The 17,509-nt window shown below is 35.7% G+C and overlaps 1 protein-coding gene across 1 annotated transcript in view; it reads right to left on the bottom strand.

The window, feature by feature from the left end:
- LOC109823181 (polyadenylate-binding protein-interacting protein 4-like) overlaps window positions 1-17,509 on the bottom strand; it is a 35,213-nt gene that overhangs the window by 3,763 nt on the left and 13,941 nt on the right. The window contains exons 2-14 of the mRNA XM_020389466.1: window positions 15,479-15,635; window positions 15,257-15,412; window positions 15,029-15,159; window positions 14,575-14,765; window positions 13,900-14,077; window positions 13,578-13,814; window positions 12,935-13,062; window positions 12,726-12,795; window positions 12,591-12,624; window positions 11,690-12,052; window positions 11,496-11,554; window positions 484-579; window positions 277-339 (exon numbers count right to left, since the gene is read on the bottom strand). Of these exons, the coding sequence (XP_020245055.1) occupies window positions 277-339; window positions 484-579; window positions 11,496-11,554; window positions 11,690-12,052; window positions 12,591-12,624; window positions 12,726-12,795; window positions 12,935-13,062; window positions 13,578-13,814; window positions 13,900-14,077; window positions 14,575-14,765; window positions 15,029-15,159; window positions 15,257-15,412; window positions 15,479-15,617 (1,845 nt within the window). The 5' untranslated portion in view covers window positions 15,618-15,635. The remainder of the gene's footprint in view (window positions 1-276; window positions 340-483; window positions 580-11,495; window positions 11,555-11,689; window positions 12,053-12,590; window positions 12,625-12,725; window positions 12,796-12,934; window positions 13,063-13,577; window positions 13,815-13,899; window positions 14,078-14,574; window positions 14,766-15,028; window positions 15,160-15,256; window positions 15,413-15,478; window positions 15,636-17,509) is intronic.

Below are 17,509 nucleotides of genomic sequence, written 5' to 3' on the forward strand. Positions count from 1 at the left end.
CCAATAAACATATTACATGAACTTAGCAATAATACTATTTTGTGTTTTGAAAAAGAAAAAGACAATTGGTATATATATTTTGCAAATCACTAAATACTTATGCCTCTCTGCAACCATCGTTTGCCATATATAAAAAATGTATAGAAGATTAATCAGAGTGCAATATGGAGAAAGTTTATGCAACATTTTCTCCGCAACTTGAATTCGAAAAAGGAGTAGTTACAGTTGAATTAAAACGAGAAATTTAAAGCAACTAAATGACAAAAGATGACTTACGGGTGGATATGTTGGCATGTAATAAACAGGTTGTGGCTGTCCAAGAATCACCTGCTGACCGTACTGTGAATGACAATGAAATGACATCGATATAATTACAAAAGGGCAAACCACTTGAGAAGATATACAATCTCAAAGAATAAGAAATTAAAATGCTTAAGCTTAAAATATGGAAACTGATCCTGAAGATAATGGATAGTAGCGTACCAGTGGACCACTAGGATGGATATATGCCTGGGAAGACTGTAATTGTGCAGACTGTGCGTTAAAAACATGCTGATGCCCACCAAATGAAGGTCCAACCTACAGACATTATTTCATGTTAAAATGCAGGAAGTAACAAAATGGAAGGAAAATAATCTGAAAAACAGTTTTTGGCTAGAAATAAAGGAGTAGACAGTTGGCACACATGAAGATATTGGAGTAACTACTAAATGAAGAAATAAAGAGCTTCAAACAGTTAGTAATAATTTTACTTTAATAATAAGCTGAAAGATGAATATGAAATTCAAATAAAGCATGCAACTCGCTGAGTACTGAGGACATAGGATCACAGCTAGTTAATCATAACTTTTCTGAAAATTAGATCTCCATTAAATGCATAAAAGCCATGGGAAAGTACTCGCTAGCTGATATGTACCACTAGGATTTAGGCTAGTAAGGAAAAATGGCAGAACATATTGATTTTTAAGCTAAGTTGTGAACTGCAATTAGAAGCGAAATATCACATGAAAGATGCTATTTATTTAATTTTCAGTAAATATAGTCGAAGTCAAACTGTAATATAAACCTAAGGCCAAGTGTGCTGCTCGAAAATTCCCAATCATGTTCGCACATCACTTTCAGTCTCTAGTTTTTTTGCCCAAATGTATCCATATTGCCAAATCTACTGGAATCAACACTGCTCTCAAGTATGCATTCTTTAGAGGTCCCCCAGATTCCTATAAATACATCAATTCCAGCTACAACTTTCTAATCAAAACAGATAAGTTCATCCAACTTCACAGTAGCACCTCAATGTCAAATAATAAATAGCCAACGAATGCTCCTGATTATCATCTAATTTTCCCAGCTTGACCCATTACTAAAAACTTTAGATAGCAGTGCAGATAATGACAAGCATCCATTCGGTTGACATTTCAGAACTCCTTTGTGGATCCAGTACCTATAAGGTCCATAACAAGATTATAGTAATCATCAGTCTACTTGAATCAGGCAGCATAAGTAATTTTTGCTACCTATTTAAAATGCAATGATATTTAATTATGATGATATGCAAGCAAGTGCACTGGACTTGACCCAATATTCTACTCTATCTCCACCATCTCAATCAGGCATATGAATACTTCCTTAATTTTATCTTACATTAGCCATGTAACTTTTTGGTGATCCAACAGGTGTATGGAGGTTGATCCCTAGACTCCATTGAATAAATACACAGCAGGATGGCAATGATTGTCTGATTACTGTGTATTCTTGAGATGAATATAAGTAGACCTGGTAACTCTGTACAAGTAAAGAAATCCAAACTCTAAAGAAAAACTTATGTTGGAACCTTGATGAAGGGAGAAATATGCTATATTTCATATCTGCTGCTTTGTTATACTCTTCCGCAAGTCCAAATCAGGTGTATTTGATTGCTCTACTTCAGCACAGAAATACCAAAATGATCAAATTTGTCTTCATATTACATATTAAGGGCCAGTAGAATAAAAGCTATGAAACATCTGCCCACATTTTATTGAACCTAAAGAGTTGAAATAGAAGCTCGCGCTCGGTAAGTTTTTAACTGAATTTAATCAAGGTTAGGCTTCAGTCATATCATGCACGACAAGCTTGGGGGGAGACGGGCTCACCTAGGGTTAGGGTTCGTACCTCCTCCTCGCGTAAGCGGAGGGCGGCGGCGGAGAGGGAGCAGGGGCGACCAGAGGATCGAGGGTTGAAGATGGCGGGAAAGCGGCGGAGGAAGGAGGCGGGGTCGCGGAGGCGAGCTACGGTTAGGGCTTGGGGGGAGACGGAGGAGGCGGGGGAAGACCTGAAGATGACGATGGGTTCGCCGACGAGGAAGAGGAGGAGGAGGACGATGATGGCGGAGATCCCGCCATTCCTCCTGCTGCTGCTTCTCTCGCGGTACTCGGTCGAAGGAGATGACAACGAAGAGGGTGCGGGGTGGAGGGGATTAGGGATTTGAGAGGGTGATGAAATTTTTGGGATGAATTTTTTGGCGGTGGGACGAAATTTTCGGGGATGAATTTTTGGCGGTGGGATGAATTTTTTGGGGAGAACGGAGAGAAAAACGCCCGCGCCCAAAAAAATTTCCCACTTTTGAGTTTTAGCCACGGAATATTCCGTCGCTAAATTCCCTTTTAGCAACGGAAATTTTCCGACAGAAAATTTCTGTCGGGAAATTAATGACGACGGAAATTTTCCGTCGTTAATATTGAAATTTCCGTCGGCATAACTTTTTTGCCGACGGAAAATTAGCGACGGTAAATTCCGTCGCTATAATGTGACTTATAGCGACGGAATTTTCCGTCGCTAAAGTTCCGTCGGCAATAGTTCATTTTCTAGCAGTGGTCTCTCTCTCTCAAACCTTAGAACAAAGCAAAGACACGTGACTGTTCATGTTCATGCAAACGTGGTAGATGTATGTAAACTTAGAAAGCAAAATGTTCGCTATATAAACATAAATTATGCCTGCACATAGAGTCTGATTTCATAAGTATCCACTATATATGCGCACACATGTACACATACATACCTTGTTCATAGATACATATGTTTTTATGTGTACACATGAAGGAACATATGTATGAAACTATGAATGTTCACTCTCGTATGTGTAACACATGTAAATATGCATGTAAACATTCTCTCACACAACAAGAGGCATTAATATTCCTAGGCCATCACTAGCTTAGTCATGTCCACCTATCATAGTGCACGTTATGGAAATTTATTCTGCTCATTTTGATCTGCATTTTTTAAACTCTACAGACAAGAGATCATACATTTTGAAGGTTCTTTAACCATGCATCAAGTAGTTGAAAAATGAACAATCTCTCAACAATAAAATTAAAATGATATTAAATGACCCATGGATTAGGAGTTCTCAAACCACATAATTAAGGTTTTAAATATCTGCTATCAGAAATATAACAGATGGCCAAAATTCATATTGAATCCTAGTTATCAGGGATATATCAAGGATAGGTAGTAAAAATCGGAGTGTCATATCGGACGGTGAGCATATATAATATAATGTCCTAAAATATAATCTAAGCGCATTTAATGAAATATAAGCATACTACTATGTAAATGACAAATGCTTGGGATCACTTGTTTCTGTTTAGTGGATGTGGAATAAAATAGGATAGCTTGTTTTCATTTAGTGGATGCAGATTGTGTGTGGAAAAAAAGGGGGCTTTTGTCTCCAAACCTGAACCAGTTCACTTAGAATGTAAATTGTAGAAAATCGGGCGATTTTTAGCCCACAAAAAATCGGCCACTTTATCGGATTTACACTGATATATCGGGAAAATCGACTAAAAATGATATGCCGTAAATTTTTGCAGAAATCGTATCGGCTAGGGCCCAAACCCAATATATTAGCAATAAATCGATAAAATCGGCCGATTATTAAAACATTGCACATGATTGCTCGTTTAGTTGCTTTAAGATGCAGATCAAGGTAAATGTAATGAACCTTTCATTGAAGAGCTAAACTCATAGGTCATAAAAATATTTCTACCATCAGTAACTGTTCATTGTGCAACCAACTTAATACATGGACAAATACTCGTTAAATGCATGATTATGATAGAGCCTTAAAAAAATGCAGATCAAGATAGAGTGGACTACACACCTTTGTGCCATGAAATAACTAAACTCATTAGGTGAATGTAATGAACCCTTCATTTAAATAACCAAACTCACAATAAAATTACGCTTTAATTAAACAGTCAGTAACTGTTCATCGTGCAACCACTTAATACATGGACAAATGACCTTTTAATGCATGATTTATTATAGCGCTTTGAAAACATGCAGATGAAGCTAGGGTGGACAACAAAACTTTGTTCCATGAAATAACTAAATGCATTAGGTGAATGTAATGAACCCTTCTTTTAAAATAACTAAACTCACAAGTCACAGAATAAACTTTTGTACTGTCAGTAACTGTTCATTGTGCAAGCACTCAATACATGGGCAAATGACCTTTAAACGCGTGATTTATTATAGAGCTTTGAAAACATGCAGATCAAGATAGACTGGATTACACAACTTTGTTCCATCAAATGTGTTCTAAAGAGTGGGCATATAAGCCAGTTACTCCATGTGATTATGAAAGCAGTTTACATAGACACACATACTTTATTTGATGAGAGAAGGAGCATGTTGGACATCTTTTTTGCACGTGGGGAAAAGAATTTTATGTAAATTAATGAAGAGGGAGGTGTGGTATTAGCAAACTTGAAAAGTGGAAATAGTAAGGATATAGCATTGACAATTGGAGTGAATCACATGTGCAGTTGCACATGCACATAAATATATACGATTATATTAAAAACCACGTTAATAGTTGCTACAGTGAAATGTAACCCCTCACCCCCCCAAAAAAAATAATAATTTTGTCCCCTTCCCTGCAATCATTTGACCCTATGTATCATTAACACGTGGATTGAATCACATGTACAGTTGCACATGCACATAAATCTATACTATTATACTAAAAACCAAGTTATGTGCTATAGTGAAATGCCCCCTCCCAAAATTAAAAAAATAAATTAAAATTAACAAATATTTTTAAATCTACTAAGCTTATAGATTAAAATGACCTTATTACCCATGTAGTATCACTAAGTTGCACTTATTGTCCGTCATATTTTTGGTGCAAACACACCCCCTGGGTACCTATTATTGTTTAAGTCAAGTTAGTTTTAGGTCATACTTATTTCATAATACCTAAAATGACCTTATATGAGTTAGACTTCATTTTAACCCTTCTCTCTCATTAGGCTCTCATTCTAGCTCTTAGGAAGAAGCTAATACAACCTATTAGGGCTTCATTTGAATAGGACAAGGTCCCCCCCCTCGCCCGCCCTCCCTCCCTTCCTCTCTCCCCTCCTCAAGAAGTAAACAAAATTGGCCAAAGCAAACAACAATAGATTTTTTATTATAGTAACTCTCCCTCAATTTGCCAGGTCTAATCTATGCTATCAACAATGAATTGCCTCACAGTGCCAAGCTAAAACAATGCTAACAATCACGATAATTAAAATATAGATCTCTTATTATGTATACTCATGTGTATTCTAATATCCTACTCTTCTTTAATCTTTTCCTCTCCTCCAACAACTCCGTTCTTAGGATGTGGTTGGCAACCACTCCAAAATTGGACCAAGACTAATACTGGCCCTATTTTAAGCAAAACGGTTTTATTTTGGACTAAGGGGAGGTGATCCAAAACAAAACATTTAAAGGACAACTTTGTCCTTCGAAAACTAGGTCAATCCTGGCCCAGTTTACCCAAACAGGTTTTCTTCCCAAAATGAGGTCAGGTTTAAACCTGGCCCCATTTTGAAGAGTTGCCATACACACCCTCAACCTACTCTAAAGCCAACCACTTTGTTAACCTCCTCAACCTCTTCTCCCTCTCTAAAATCCAATCGCACAAGCCAATTACTTCACCCTCGTTTTCGCCATTCATGCTAATTGCACCAAACTCTCAATTCTCGATTCAGGGAGGTTTGCGTCCTCATGATGAAAAACTTAGAGAGAGGGTCTAACTCACATAAGGGCATTTAGGTATTTTAAAACAAGTGTAGTCTAAAGGTAACTTGGGTTACATAGTGCTAGGTTTCTCGGGGTGTGTTTGCAACAAAAATACTGAGGGATGGTAAGTGCAACTTAGTGATACTACAGGGGGTCTTGTGTTCGCAATTAACCCTAAAAGAATGAACTCATTGGAGTTGCCTAACAGACTTTTAAATGAATGTCTATGGTACCGCCTCTTTATTCATAAATTAAACTATTTCAATTGATGATCTGCTTCATTCATTGTGATCTAAAGATCTCAAAATATCTATAAAACAAAATTCATGATGATTAAGTGCTTTAGCACATATTTTTCATTGTTCGCTATATAAACATAAATTATGCCTGCACATAGAGTCTGATTTCATAAGTATCCACTATATATGCGCACACATGTACACATACATACCTTGTTCATAGATACATATGTTTTTATGTGTACACATGAAGGAACATATGTATGAAACTATGAATGTTCACTCTCGTATGTGTAACACATGTAAATATGCATGTAAACATTCTCTCACACAACAAGAGGCATTAATATTCCTAGGCCATCACTAGCTTAGTCATGTCCACCTATCATAGTGCACGTTATGGAAATTTATTCTGCTCATTTTGATCTGCATTTTTTAAACTCTACAGACAAGAGATCATACATTTTGAAGGTTCTTTAACCATGCATCAAGTAGTTGAAAAATGAACAATCTCTCAACAATAAAATTAAAATGATATTAAATGACCCATGGATTAGGAGTTCTCAAACCACATAATTAAGGTTTTAAATATCTGCTATCAGAAATATAACAGATGGCCAAAATTCATATTGAATCCTAGTTATCAGGGATATATCAAGGATAGGTAGTAAAAATCGGAGTGTCATATCGGACGGTGAGCATATATAATATAATGTCCTAAAATATAATCTAAGCGCATTTAATGAAATATAAGCATACTACTATGTAAATGACAAATGCTTGGGATCACTTGTTTCTGTTTAGTGGATGTGGAATAAAATAGGATAGCTTGTTTTCATTTAGTGGATGCAGATTGTGTGTGGAAAAAAAGGGGGCTTTTGTCTCCAAACCTGAACCAGTTCACTTAGAATGTAAATTGTAGAAAATCGGGCGATTTTTAGCCCACAAAAAATCGGCCACTTTATCGGATTTACACTGATATATCGGGAAAATCGACTAAAAATGATATGCCGTAAATTTTTGCAGAAATCGTATCGGCTAGGGCCCAAACCCAATATATTAGCAATAAATCGATAAAATCGGCCGATTATTAAAACATTGCACATGATTGCTCGTTTAGTTGCTTTAAGATGCAGATCAAGGTAAATGTAATGAACCTTTCATTGAAGAGCTAAACTCATAGGTCATAAAAATATTTCTACCATCAGTAACTGTTCATTGTGCAACCAACTTAATACATGGACAAATACTCGTTAAATGCATGATTATGATAGAGCCTTAAAAAAATGCAGATCAAGATAGAGTGGACTACACACCTTTGTGCCATGAAATAACTAAACTCATTAGGTGAATGTAATGAACCCTTCATTTAAATAACCAAACTCACAATAAAATTACGCTTTAATTAAACAGTCAGTAACTGTTCATCGTGCAACCACTTAATACATGGACAAATGACCTTTTAATGCATGATTTATTATAGCGCTTTGAAAACATGCAGATGAAGCTAGGGTGGACAACAAAACTTTGTTCCATGAAATAACTAAATGCATTAGGTGAATGTAATGAACCCTTCTTTTAAAATAACTAAACTCACAAGTCACAGAATAAACTTTTGTACTGTCAGTAACTGTTCATTGTGCAAGCACTCAATACATGGGCAAATGACCTTTAAACGCGTGATTTATTATAGAGCTTTGAAAACATGCAGATCAAGATAGACTGGATTACACAACTTTGTTCCATCAAATGTGTTCTAAAGAGTGGGCATATAAGCCAGTTACTCCATGTGATTATGAAAGCAGTTTACATAGACACACATACTTTATTTGATGAGAGAAGGAGCATGTTGGACATCTTTTTTGCACGTGGGGAAAAGAATTTTATGTAAATTAATGAAGAGGGAGGTGTGGTATTAGCAAACTTGAAAAGTGGAAATAGTAAGGATATAGCATTGACAATTGGAGTGAATCACATGTGCAGTTGCACATGCACATAAATATATACGATTATATTAAAAACCACGTTAATAGTTGCTACAGTGAAATGTAACCCCCCACCCCCCCAAAAAAAATAATAATTTTGTCCCCTTCCCTGCAATCATTTGACCCTATGTATCATTAACACGTGGATTGAATCACATGTACAGTTGCACATGCACATAAATCTATACTATTATACTAAAAACCAAGTTATGTGCTATAGTGAAATGCCCCCTCCCCTCCGAACCAGCCCCCCCCCCCCCAATTTGTCCTTACTGCTCTGATTCATTTGACATTATGCCCTTATGAAATCAAAATTTAGAAAGACAAAAAAAATAAAAATGAATAAATATTTTTAAATCTCCTAAGCTTATAGATTAAAATGACCTTATTACCCCTCCCCCTCCTTAACCCCAACCCCCTCCAATTTGTCCCCTTCTCTCCGACCATTTGACACTACACCCTTATGAAATCAAAATTAAAAAAATAAATTAAAATTAACAAATATTTTTAAATCTACTAAGCTTATAGATTAAAATGACCTTATTACCCATGTAGTATCACTAAGTTGCACTTATTGTCCGTCATATTTTTGGTGCAAACACACCCCCTGGGTACCTATTATTGTTTAAGTCAAGTTAGTTTTAGGTCATACTTATTTCATAATACCTAAAATGACCTTATATGAGTTAGACTTCATTTTAACCCTTCTCTCTCATTAGGCTCTCATTCTAGCTCTTAGGAAGAAGCTAATACAACCTATTAGGGCTTCATTTGAATAGGACAAGGTCCCCCCCCTCGCCCGCCCTCCCTCCCTTCCTCTCTCCCCTCCTCAAGAAGTAAACAAAATTGGCCAAAGCAAACAACAATAGATTTTTTATTATAGTAACTCTCCCTCAATTTGCCAGGTCTAATCTATGCTATCAACAATGAATTGCCTCACAGTGCCAAGCTAAAACAATGCTAACAATCACGATAATTAAAATATAGATCTCTTATTATGTATACTCATGTGTATTCTAATATCCTACTCTTCTTTAATCTTTTCCTCTCCTCCAACAACTCCGTTCTTAGGATGTGGTTGGCAACCACTCCAAAATTGGACCAAGACTAATACTGGCCCTATTTTAAGCAAAACGGTTTTATTTTGGACTAAGGGGAGGTGATCCAAAACAAAACATTTAAAGGACAACTTTGTCCTTCGAAAACTAGGTCAATCCTGGCCCAGTTTACCCAAACAGGTTTTCTTCCCAAAATGAGGTCAGGTTTAAACCTGGCCCCATTTTGAAGAGTTGCCATACACACCCTCAACCTACTCTAAAGCCAACCACTTTGTTAACCTCCTCAACCTCTTCTCCCTCTCTAAAATCCAATCGCACAAGCCAATTACTTCACCCTCGTTTTCGCCATTCATGCTAATTGCACCAAACTCTCAATTCTCGATTCAGGGAGGTTTGCGTCCTCATGATGAAAAACTTAGAGAGAGGGTCTAACTCACATAAGGGCATTTAGGTATTTTAAAACAAGTGTAGTCTAAAGGTAACTTGGGTTACATAGTGCTAGGTTTCTCGGGGTGTGTTTGCAACAAAAATACTACAGGGATGGTAAGTGCAACTTAGTGATACTACAGGGGGTCTTGTGTTCGCAATTAACCCTAAAAGAATGAACTCATTGGAGTTGCCTAACGGACTTTTAAATGAATGTCTATGGTAGATGATTAAAAAACCAAAGTTTATTGCACATGCACAGGGGGTGTGTTTGCAACAAAAATGCTACAGAGATAGTAGGTACAACTTAGTGATATTACAGGGGAGGTGTTCGCAATTAACCCTGTAAAGCATGAACACACTGGAGTTTCCTAAAATGACTTTTAAATGATTGCCTAAGGTAGATGATTAAAAACAAAGTTTATTGCACATGTAGAAAAATATTATATGAAAAATGAACTCCTTGGAGTTGCCTAATGGACTTATGTGTAATTGCCAAAAGTACATTTGAAAACAGAAACTTAAACATAGTTAGCGGCAGTGTTTTAAATGTCGGCCGTCATTTCGAACATGTCAGCCACCATGTCAGATTTAAGGGTCAACCGACACGATATGGAGTTTTTCAGTGCGTATTGTATTTTCAGGGTTCATGTCGGATATATCGAGGGACATGTCGGATATATCAGGCAGATATAGGAGGACATGTTAGCTATGTCGGTCGATTTTTCAATTTGAAAATTGGCTGATTTATTTTATTTTTTTTTCTAGTTATGTTTATCTAATCAGGTTTGGGTTTAAATTCCTTATTATCTTAATATTGCTTCCAAAGACAAAACCCGATTAGTTAATAAAAAAAGACCGAAGTCACTTCCGTTGCTCCTCTTCTCTCTCTCTCTTCGACATCTCATTGGTCTCTACTTTGAGTTGTTCCTTCCACATCAATATTGGGTGATCTTTTCTCTCCTTAACTACCAACATCTGACTCCTCTTTTCTCACCTTTTGTCTTCAACATCAACCTTAAGCATCACAAGTTATTTACTTTTTTTATATGTTAGACAAAAGAATTTATTATGTTTAGATTTTATTTATGATATTTATATTACACATATGCACACCATCCGGTATGGCAATCCGATATTTTTTTCATGTCCCCCGACATATCCCCGATTTTCGCTATCCGACATGAATTTTAACCGTCTAACATAAACCCGACATCCGACATTTAAAACCCTTGGTTAGCAGAAGAAGATATGACAGAAAAGGGAACAGAAACTATATGTGCTTAATATAAGCAAAAATACATATTCAAAGTGACGAAAAATAATTGAAGCGCCGGAAATTGATGTGAATCATACTTTAGGCAATTGGTTCAGAAAAGATGGATATGATAACAGCTATATTATTATATGCCAAATTTAAATGTCAATTGCCCAATTTGTTTACACAGAATTTAAAAAATAACTAAAACTGAAAAAAAATTTATATTTCAGCTTATTTAAATTGCTTTGATGAATAAAAAAATCTTTTAAAAAGACATTTGTGACTAAATCACAATTCAAATTTAAAGTATAAATAAATTAGTGTCAAAAAGTTACTGAATTTTTTTTAAAGACTAGGAAAATGCCAAAACAAGTCTTTAAAATAGTTTAGAGCACTTTGTCGAATAATGAGTTTTCACCAATCTTTCTTTTAAATGGAGTTTCAAATATGATGGAACCAAACAGTTTTTTTAAACATATGAAGTCTCATAAGGAATTTCAGTAACTATGCCCATAAGTGAAGTTAGTTCTGATACTGTCGATTATAACAAAAAATAGTCACGACAGTTGCTTATGTGTAGAAAAGCATGGCAACCCAAAGAACATTTTGAGTGAGTGCCATGCCATTTATAGGTCTCGTACACATGTTATAGATGTGCCACAATCTAACCTGTATATGTGTAGGGCCATAGGTTCATGAAAGCTAACATGTCCAGTGTGTTAACTGGGAAGCAAGTCAACAGACAAACCTTAGCATTGGGATTTAACGTTGACTTTTCTGAAGATAATGATCCCATAGAAGAACTTGGAGATAGACCAGGACCACTTGAAACTAAGCCTGCAGAAATACGCTCAGAAGTAGATGGTGCAGAAGTTCCAGAACGAAGAGAGGGATTCACAAGCTCGTTAGCAGCAGAAGTTACACGTTCAGAATGTCCACAATTAGATCGTTCGCTGTCTTGACTAGAAGAAGACTGATCATTTGCAGCAGTACTAGAAGAAAGATCCTTAGCATCAGCTGAGGATTGTAGTGCTGAGAAATATATAGCAGTATCCAAGTAAGAAACCGAACGTTTGAATTTATGAAAAACACGTGAAATGGCCAAAAGATAGAACAAGGCAAAAAAGGAAAAAAATGTAAGTGTTTCAACCAAACTATGAGTATCACTACCTAATTAAAGTTCTAAACACAATTTTAAGATGTCAAAATTAAACAACTTGCTCAAAATTAAACAACTTGCTCATTATCCAAAGCTTCAATGTATTTAAAGTAAACCCATTGCCCCTTAAGTTCTTCCAATTTATGACGAGCAAAGATAAAATAGACTAGTACAAATAAAAGATCCTGAGAAATGTTCAGGTTTTATTCCAAAATCCATCCAGGATAGTCAAATATGCCTTCTCAAAAAATAAAATAGAGTATATAACAAAATAGAGTACAGTTCTATTTTCAAGTACCATTTTCTTCGGAGCAATACAAAAAAATAAATGCTCATACGCAAGAAAATCATGATGTCCACTATAACAAAAATCAAACAGAAATGTCTTGAATGGGTTCACTTTTTACTAACCTTTATCTTGCGATGTTTGAGCCTTTTCGAGTGCCTGCACAAAGTAAAACAGATGGGTCAGCCATAAGCAAAGATCGCTACAGGAGATAAAACAGTTATCTAGGTAGAAAAGCAGAGTATTCAAATATAACTAACAGTTCTCTCAGCGCCCTCATTCAAGATACTCGTTTCTTTGACTTGATTCTTTATATGCTTCTCGCCCAACCTAATAGACATTTCAGCATGTTAGATCCAAGGTACGATAACAACCCACAAACAAATATATTTCCCGGCAGTAAAATGCTAAACAACATGCAATTCAAGCCTAAAGGAAAATATCAGCATAAACATGTAGAGCTAAAAACCTGCTCTTATCATTGATTGCTGCAGATTTCTTGGCTATAATGTTGTCAGCAGAAGATATGTCAGTGTCTTCAGAACTATAAGGATCTGCATCCTTACCAGAATGAATTTCAGAAGAAGCTCCTGCATCCTGAGCACGTAAAGATTTAAGATTAAGTAATTTTTTATCTTTACTGAGTCAAATGGGTGATCCACAAAATTTGGTTAGCTGGTGATATATGATATCTATGACAACTACAAATGTCCTTATTCAAGAAGTAATTACTGTGGGGGAAACTTTGTAAGATTGAGGAAGATCAAGAGAAGATATTGACATAGTAAAAGCTTTAACTTTGACATGATACTATAGCAGAGAATCCAAAGAGCCAGAAAAAAAAACTCCAACATGTATTGTTAATTGCAACCTCCGGACATGTTTCTTTTGTGTTCTGAAATGAAGTTAGCCATAAGGTTATCATATTTGCTTGGTTGCAGTGCTGCAACTACGCAACCCCTTAGTTAAAATAGATTGTAAACATAGTACTATTCTACCATCTAACTGTGAGGGAAACATATGTGGTCAACTTATATGTGAACATAACAAAAGGAATTCAATATTAAATAAATAGAACATAGCCCAAAAGAATAAAAGAGATAAGACCGTACCACAGATGAACAGGTAGATAATACATGCGCTCCATCAGTGAATTTACTTCTTGAGATATCTGCGTATGATTTAGGAATTGTACCACCATGGGAGCTACCAAAAGTTTCGGTATTGTAGGTATCCGAAGATGAAATTCGACTTTCTCCAAAAGTGTTATCATCAATTTCCCTTCGAACTGCTGAATATTTAAGTTCCTCATCGAGGTCGAAATCTTCATCCAACTGAATGCCTCTTTCCTGTTTAATGGGTTAGCATAAAAACGTCTGCATCTTAAACAACAACATACTAGAATAATGGGTGCATATATCGCAAAAGTTTTACCTCAGCTAAATGAAGGTCCCGGGTTTCCTCTCCCTCTATTTCCCTAGCTATTCTTGTAGCTTCCCTTTCTAATTCTCTCATTCGGGGACCTTTCTCAAGCTTTGTTGTATATAGTTCCTCATTAAATGTACTCTTCACTCCAAAGAGAGCTGCATTTGTCTCAAACTGGTCCCATTTTCTAAGTGGAATGAACAGCTAATCAAAACAGATGAAAATAATATGGTGATTTATACGAACTAAACCAGGTTATATTTTAAAAAGGAAATTATACATGTGAATACGTCAAATATAGATGGTGCCCAGAAACATATTCAAGAACAAATGCCTAACAAGAACAGTTCATGAAGAAAAAAGATTATAGGAAAATCTTAAATCACCAATACAAATTAAGCAAACTGTAAACACATATATTATAGAAGTTTAAGGTAGACCTTTTTCAGTATAAATAAACATGTTCGAGAAAGAAGAAATCCTCCAAGAAATGCACTTTAGTTTAGCCGATGTCAATTGACTTTAACAACTAATAAAGGTGGTATATGTAAATACTAAAGTTGACAGCTATTTTTATAGAACTGTGTAAATGCAAATACTCATTATCATCCAAAAATAACTTGAAATCGCAATATATCTAACCAAACAATAATATTTAACATGATCAAACCTACTATGACCCACCTATTCCAAGTTCCATCAAATATATCTTCCAGTTCAGGGCAGTCCGCGTCACCTGCATCAGAGGTCCAGCGTTCCAGTTCTCTCTCTGCCTCTAGATGACGAGAGCTTGATATGGCCAAGTCTATCATTAGATCCTTCCGTTTTTCATGGGGATATGCATTTGAGAATTCCTCAATATTTAAAGGCACATCCTGAAATTGAGTACAACTATTGGAAAGCATAACAATAAAAAAAAACACTAGCAGGCAAAGGGAAATGGCTTCATCAGTTAGATTTGTGAAAGTACTAGTGCAAAGATAGCAATTACATGGTCTGAATGTTATTAAGAGTAAAGATACAAATATCTTGCGAAAGTGCAAAGAAATAGACCACATGCAAGATGAGGGTTGACATATTAGCATGCAAATCCTAAATATATGCTCACAGATCAATATATTTAAGGAGAGGGTAGAACCTGTGCTACAACTTGAACAAGATCCTTTGCTTGTATGATCATATCCATGGGCTTTTTCACAGCCTCAGACATAGGCTTCTGTGCTCTGACAGAACCATCCTTAGTGACTTGAGCCTTCTTCAAAACAATTGCTGCAAGTAGAATCAAAACATTTAGAAAATGAATGTAACAATATACATTCAATTAAAAGGAAAATAAATAACATGCAACAACAGAGCTCAAACATACCAAAGTCTTTTTCAGTATTTGTTGCATGAAATATTCCGGATATTATTGATCCATTCCTCACATGGACTTCCACACGGAGGCCAAGAAGATATGAAATAACATATATCAACCGATCACGAGAATCATTTATCATATCTCCTGATGTTCCACCATTTTCTAAGCATGTATATACTATTAGATGATGAAAAGAAAAGCCCGCCATTTAGAAGTTGCAATCTTTACCTGCATTACCAAAATTGCAAGAGGCTGCCTTCCCAGTGTGCGTCTTACTCTCAATCTTGGGGCCAATTTCTCTATCAACTCTTCGACGACCAAACCCATTAATAGAAGATCTGGGCTGTGTGCTCTGTTGTAGATTCATCTTAACCTTTAAACTCCTCTGAAGGGAACAAAAGGAACACTGCTAAGTTAAAAGAAAGTTAATCTTTTCGCGAGACTTTTAGATTCAGATAAATACCAATACTCTGAGAGAGAGAGAGAGAGAGAGAGAGAGAGAGAGAGAGAGAGAGAGAGAGAGAGAGAGAGAGAACCCACATGATTTTTCTGTGGTAACGAAGCAGTAAACTATTAAGTATCTCACAAAGACAACAAAATCACTGAGAGGGGGTTAAATGTATTGAAGGATACCTAAGCCTTAAAAAGTAACTGGTCACTGTATATACATTATTAGGACATAATATCCAACATAAAAAATACCTGGCTTCTGCATCGCTTTAACATAAGATATCAATACTAAGTGAGGATAGGAGGAGTTTGAAAGATATGAAAAAAATGTCCTTCATCTCACTAAGACATAACGACAATTTGGTCATTTCACAAAAAAAATTCTTTTCTTTTTTCTTTATTTATTTCTAGAACTTACTAAAGCATGTAATAGAGCTAACTAATTAAATATCTATTACATTGTATACTATAAAAATATATAAATATGAAAGATAAAGTTCTTGTAAATAAATACAATAAAAACAACAATTAGAATTTCAATATATTCCATTATAAATATTATAGAAAGTGGATATCTAAACACTCAGCTTTAAAATTACTAAATAAAACATTCTGAAAATGAAATATGAAAAATAACTCTTTTAAATAATATATCTAGGAAAATTACGCCATTATTGAAATATCTATGACACTTTATGGTATTATAATTATTTTTTTATATAAAAATCACGTGCATTTGCACAAGCAATAATGCTAGTTTTCATAAAATCGCCAAAAATTCGAATACATGAGCACAAAAGACAAACAAAAAAAAGCCTTTTTTGCCTATTTCCTTATTAAAGTACATGTCAGCTTTCTTCCACTTCCTTGTGAAGGTGCATCAACTTCAATAAATGAGCTTACGACAACTTCCAAACTCTAGGACATGGCGAAATGGATTGCAACAATTATTCGTCTAGAGGGAAAGGAAGCACACGTATGAGCACGATGACATATCCAATGTGCAATGTGGCACTTTCCGGATGGTTGGTACCCTTCGATAATTAAACCCCTTTTTATATTTGAATGCAATATTTCTTTTATCTTTTGCTCATGTCTTAAGTTTGACTATATTCATTTCATATATTGTTCTTTTTTTTCTTTTTTATTTTCTGGTGGGCTGGAGCTAATATACTAGGATGATTGTCTTGTCTACAAGGTTACTGAAAGCGCTAGGCGAACTAAGAGTTGGACACAACGCCTAGAGCCTACGCAGGGACTATGCGTTTTCCTATTTTTTTTAGTTTTTAATTATAATTACTGATAGTAAATGTCAGTGTCATAGAAAGTTTAGGTGTTAAACTGACACCGAGACAGATTTCTTAAGTGGTGATATAGGAGGTTTTGCTAAAGGTCGGAAGAGATAGAGAAGGTGTTCATAATTAGAGTTTGAAGGAGTTGCAGGACGTAGCGGTTACAATGGAGGAAATCTGTAAGGAACCGAGGGTCAGTCGACTGCAGGAACTGAGGATCAGTATACTGATTGTTGATACGCAAAGGACAGATACGCAAAGCATTTGAACGCAGAGGGGCAGATATGTAAAGACTTTCAAGGTCTTTGTAATAATTGTTTCCTGTTTAGTTAAATTGTTTTCTGTTTTTTCTGATACAAACTTTTTGTGCACGTAACTGTTTGTGCACGTTTTTGTAACTCTCTAGAATCTGATTTGTAAGAAGACGCTTTGTATAAATAGGAGAATGGGAACATCATGGAGGTTATGAATGAAATAGAAATTTCGTTTCCTCAACTCTCAATCTCTGCCTACATTC

This window comes from Asparagus officinalis, chromosome 9, assembly GCF_001876935.1.
Source record: "Asparagus officinalis chromosome 9, Aspof.V1, whole genome shotgun sequence".
Lineage (NCBI taxonomy): Eukaryota > Viridiplantae > Streptophyta > Magnoliopsida > Asparagales > Asparagaceae > Asparagus > Asparagus officinalis.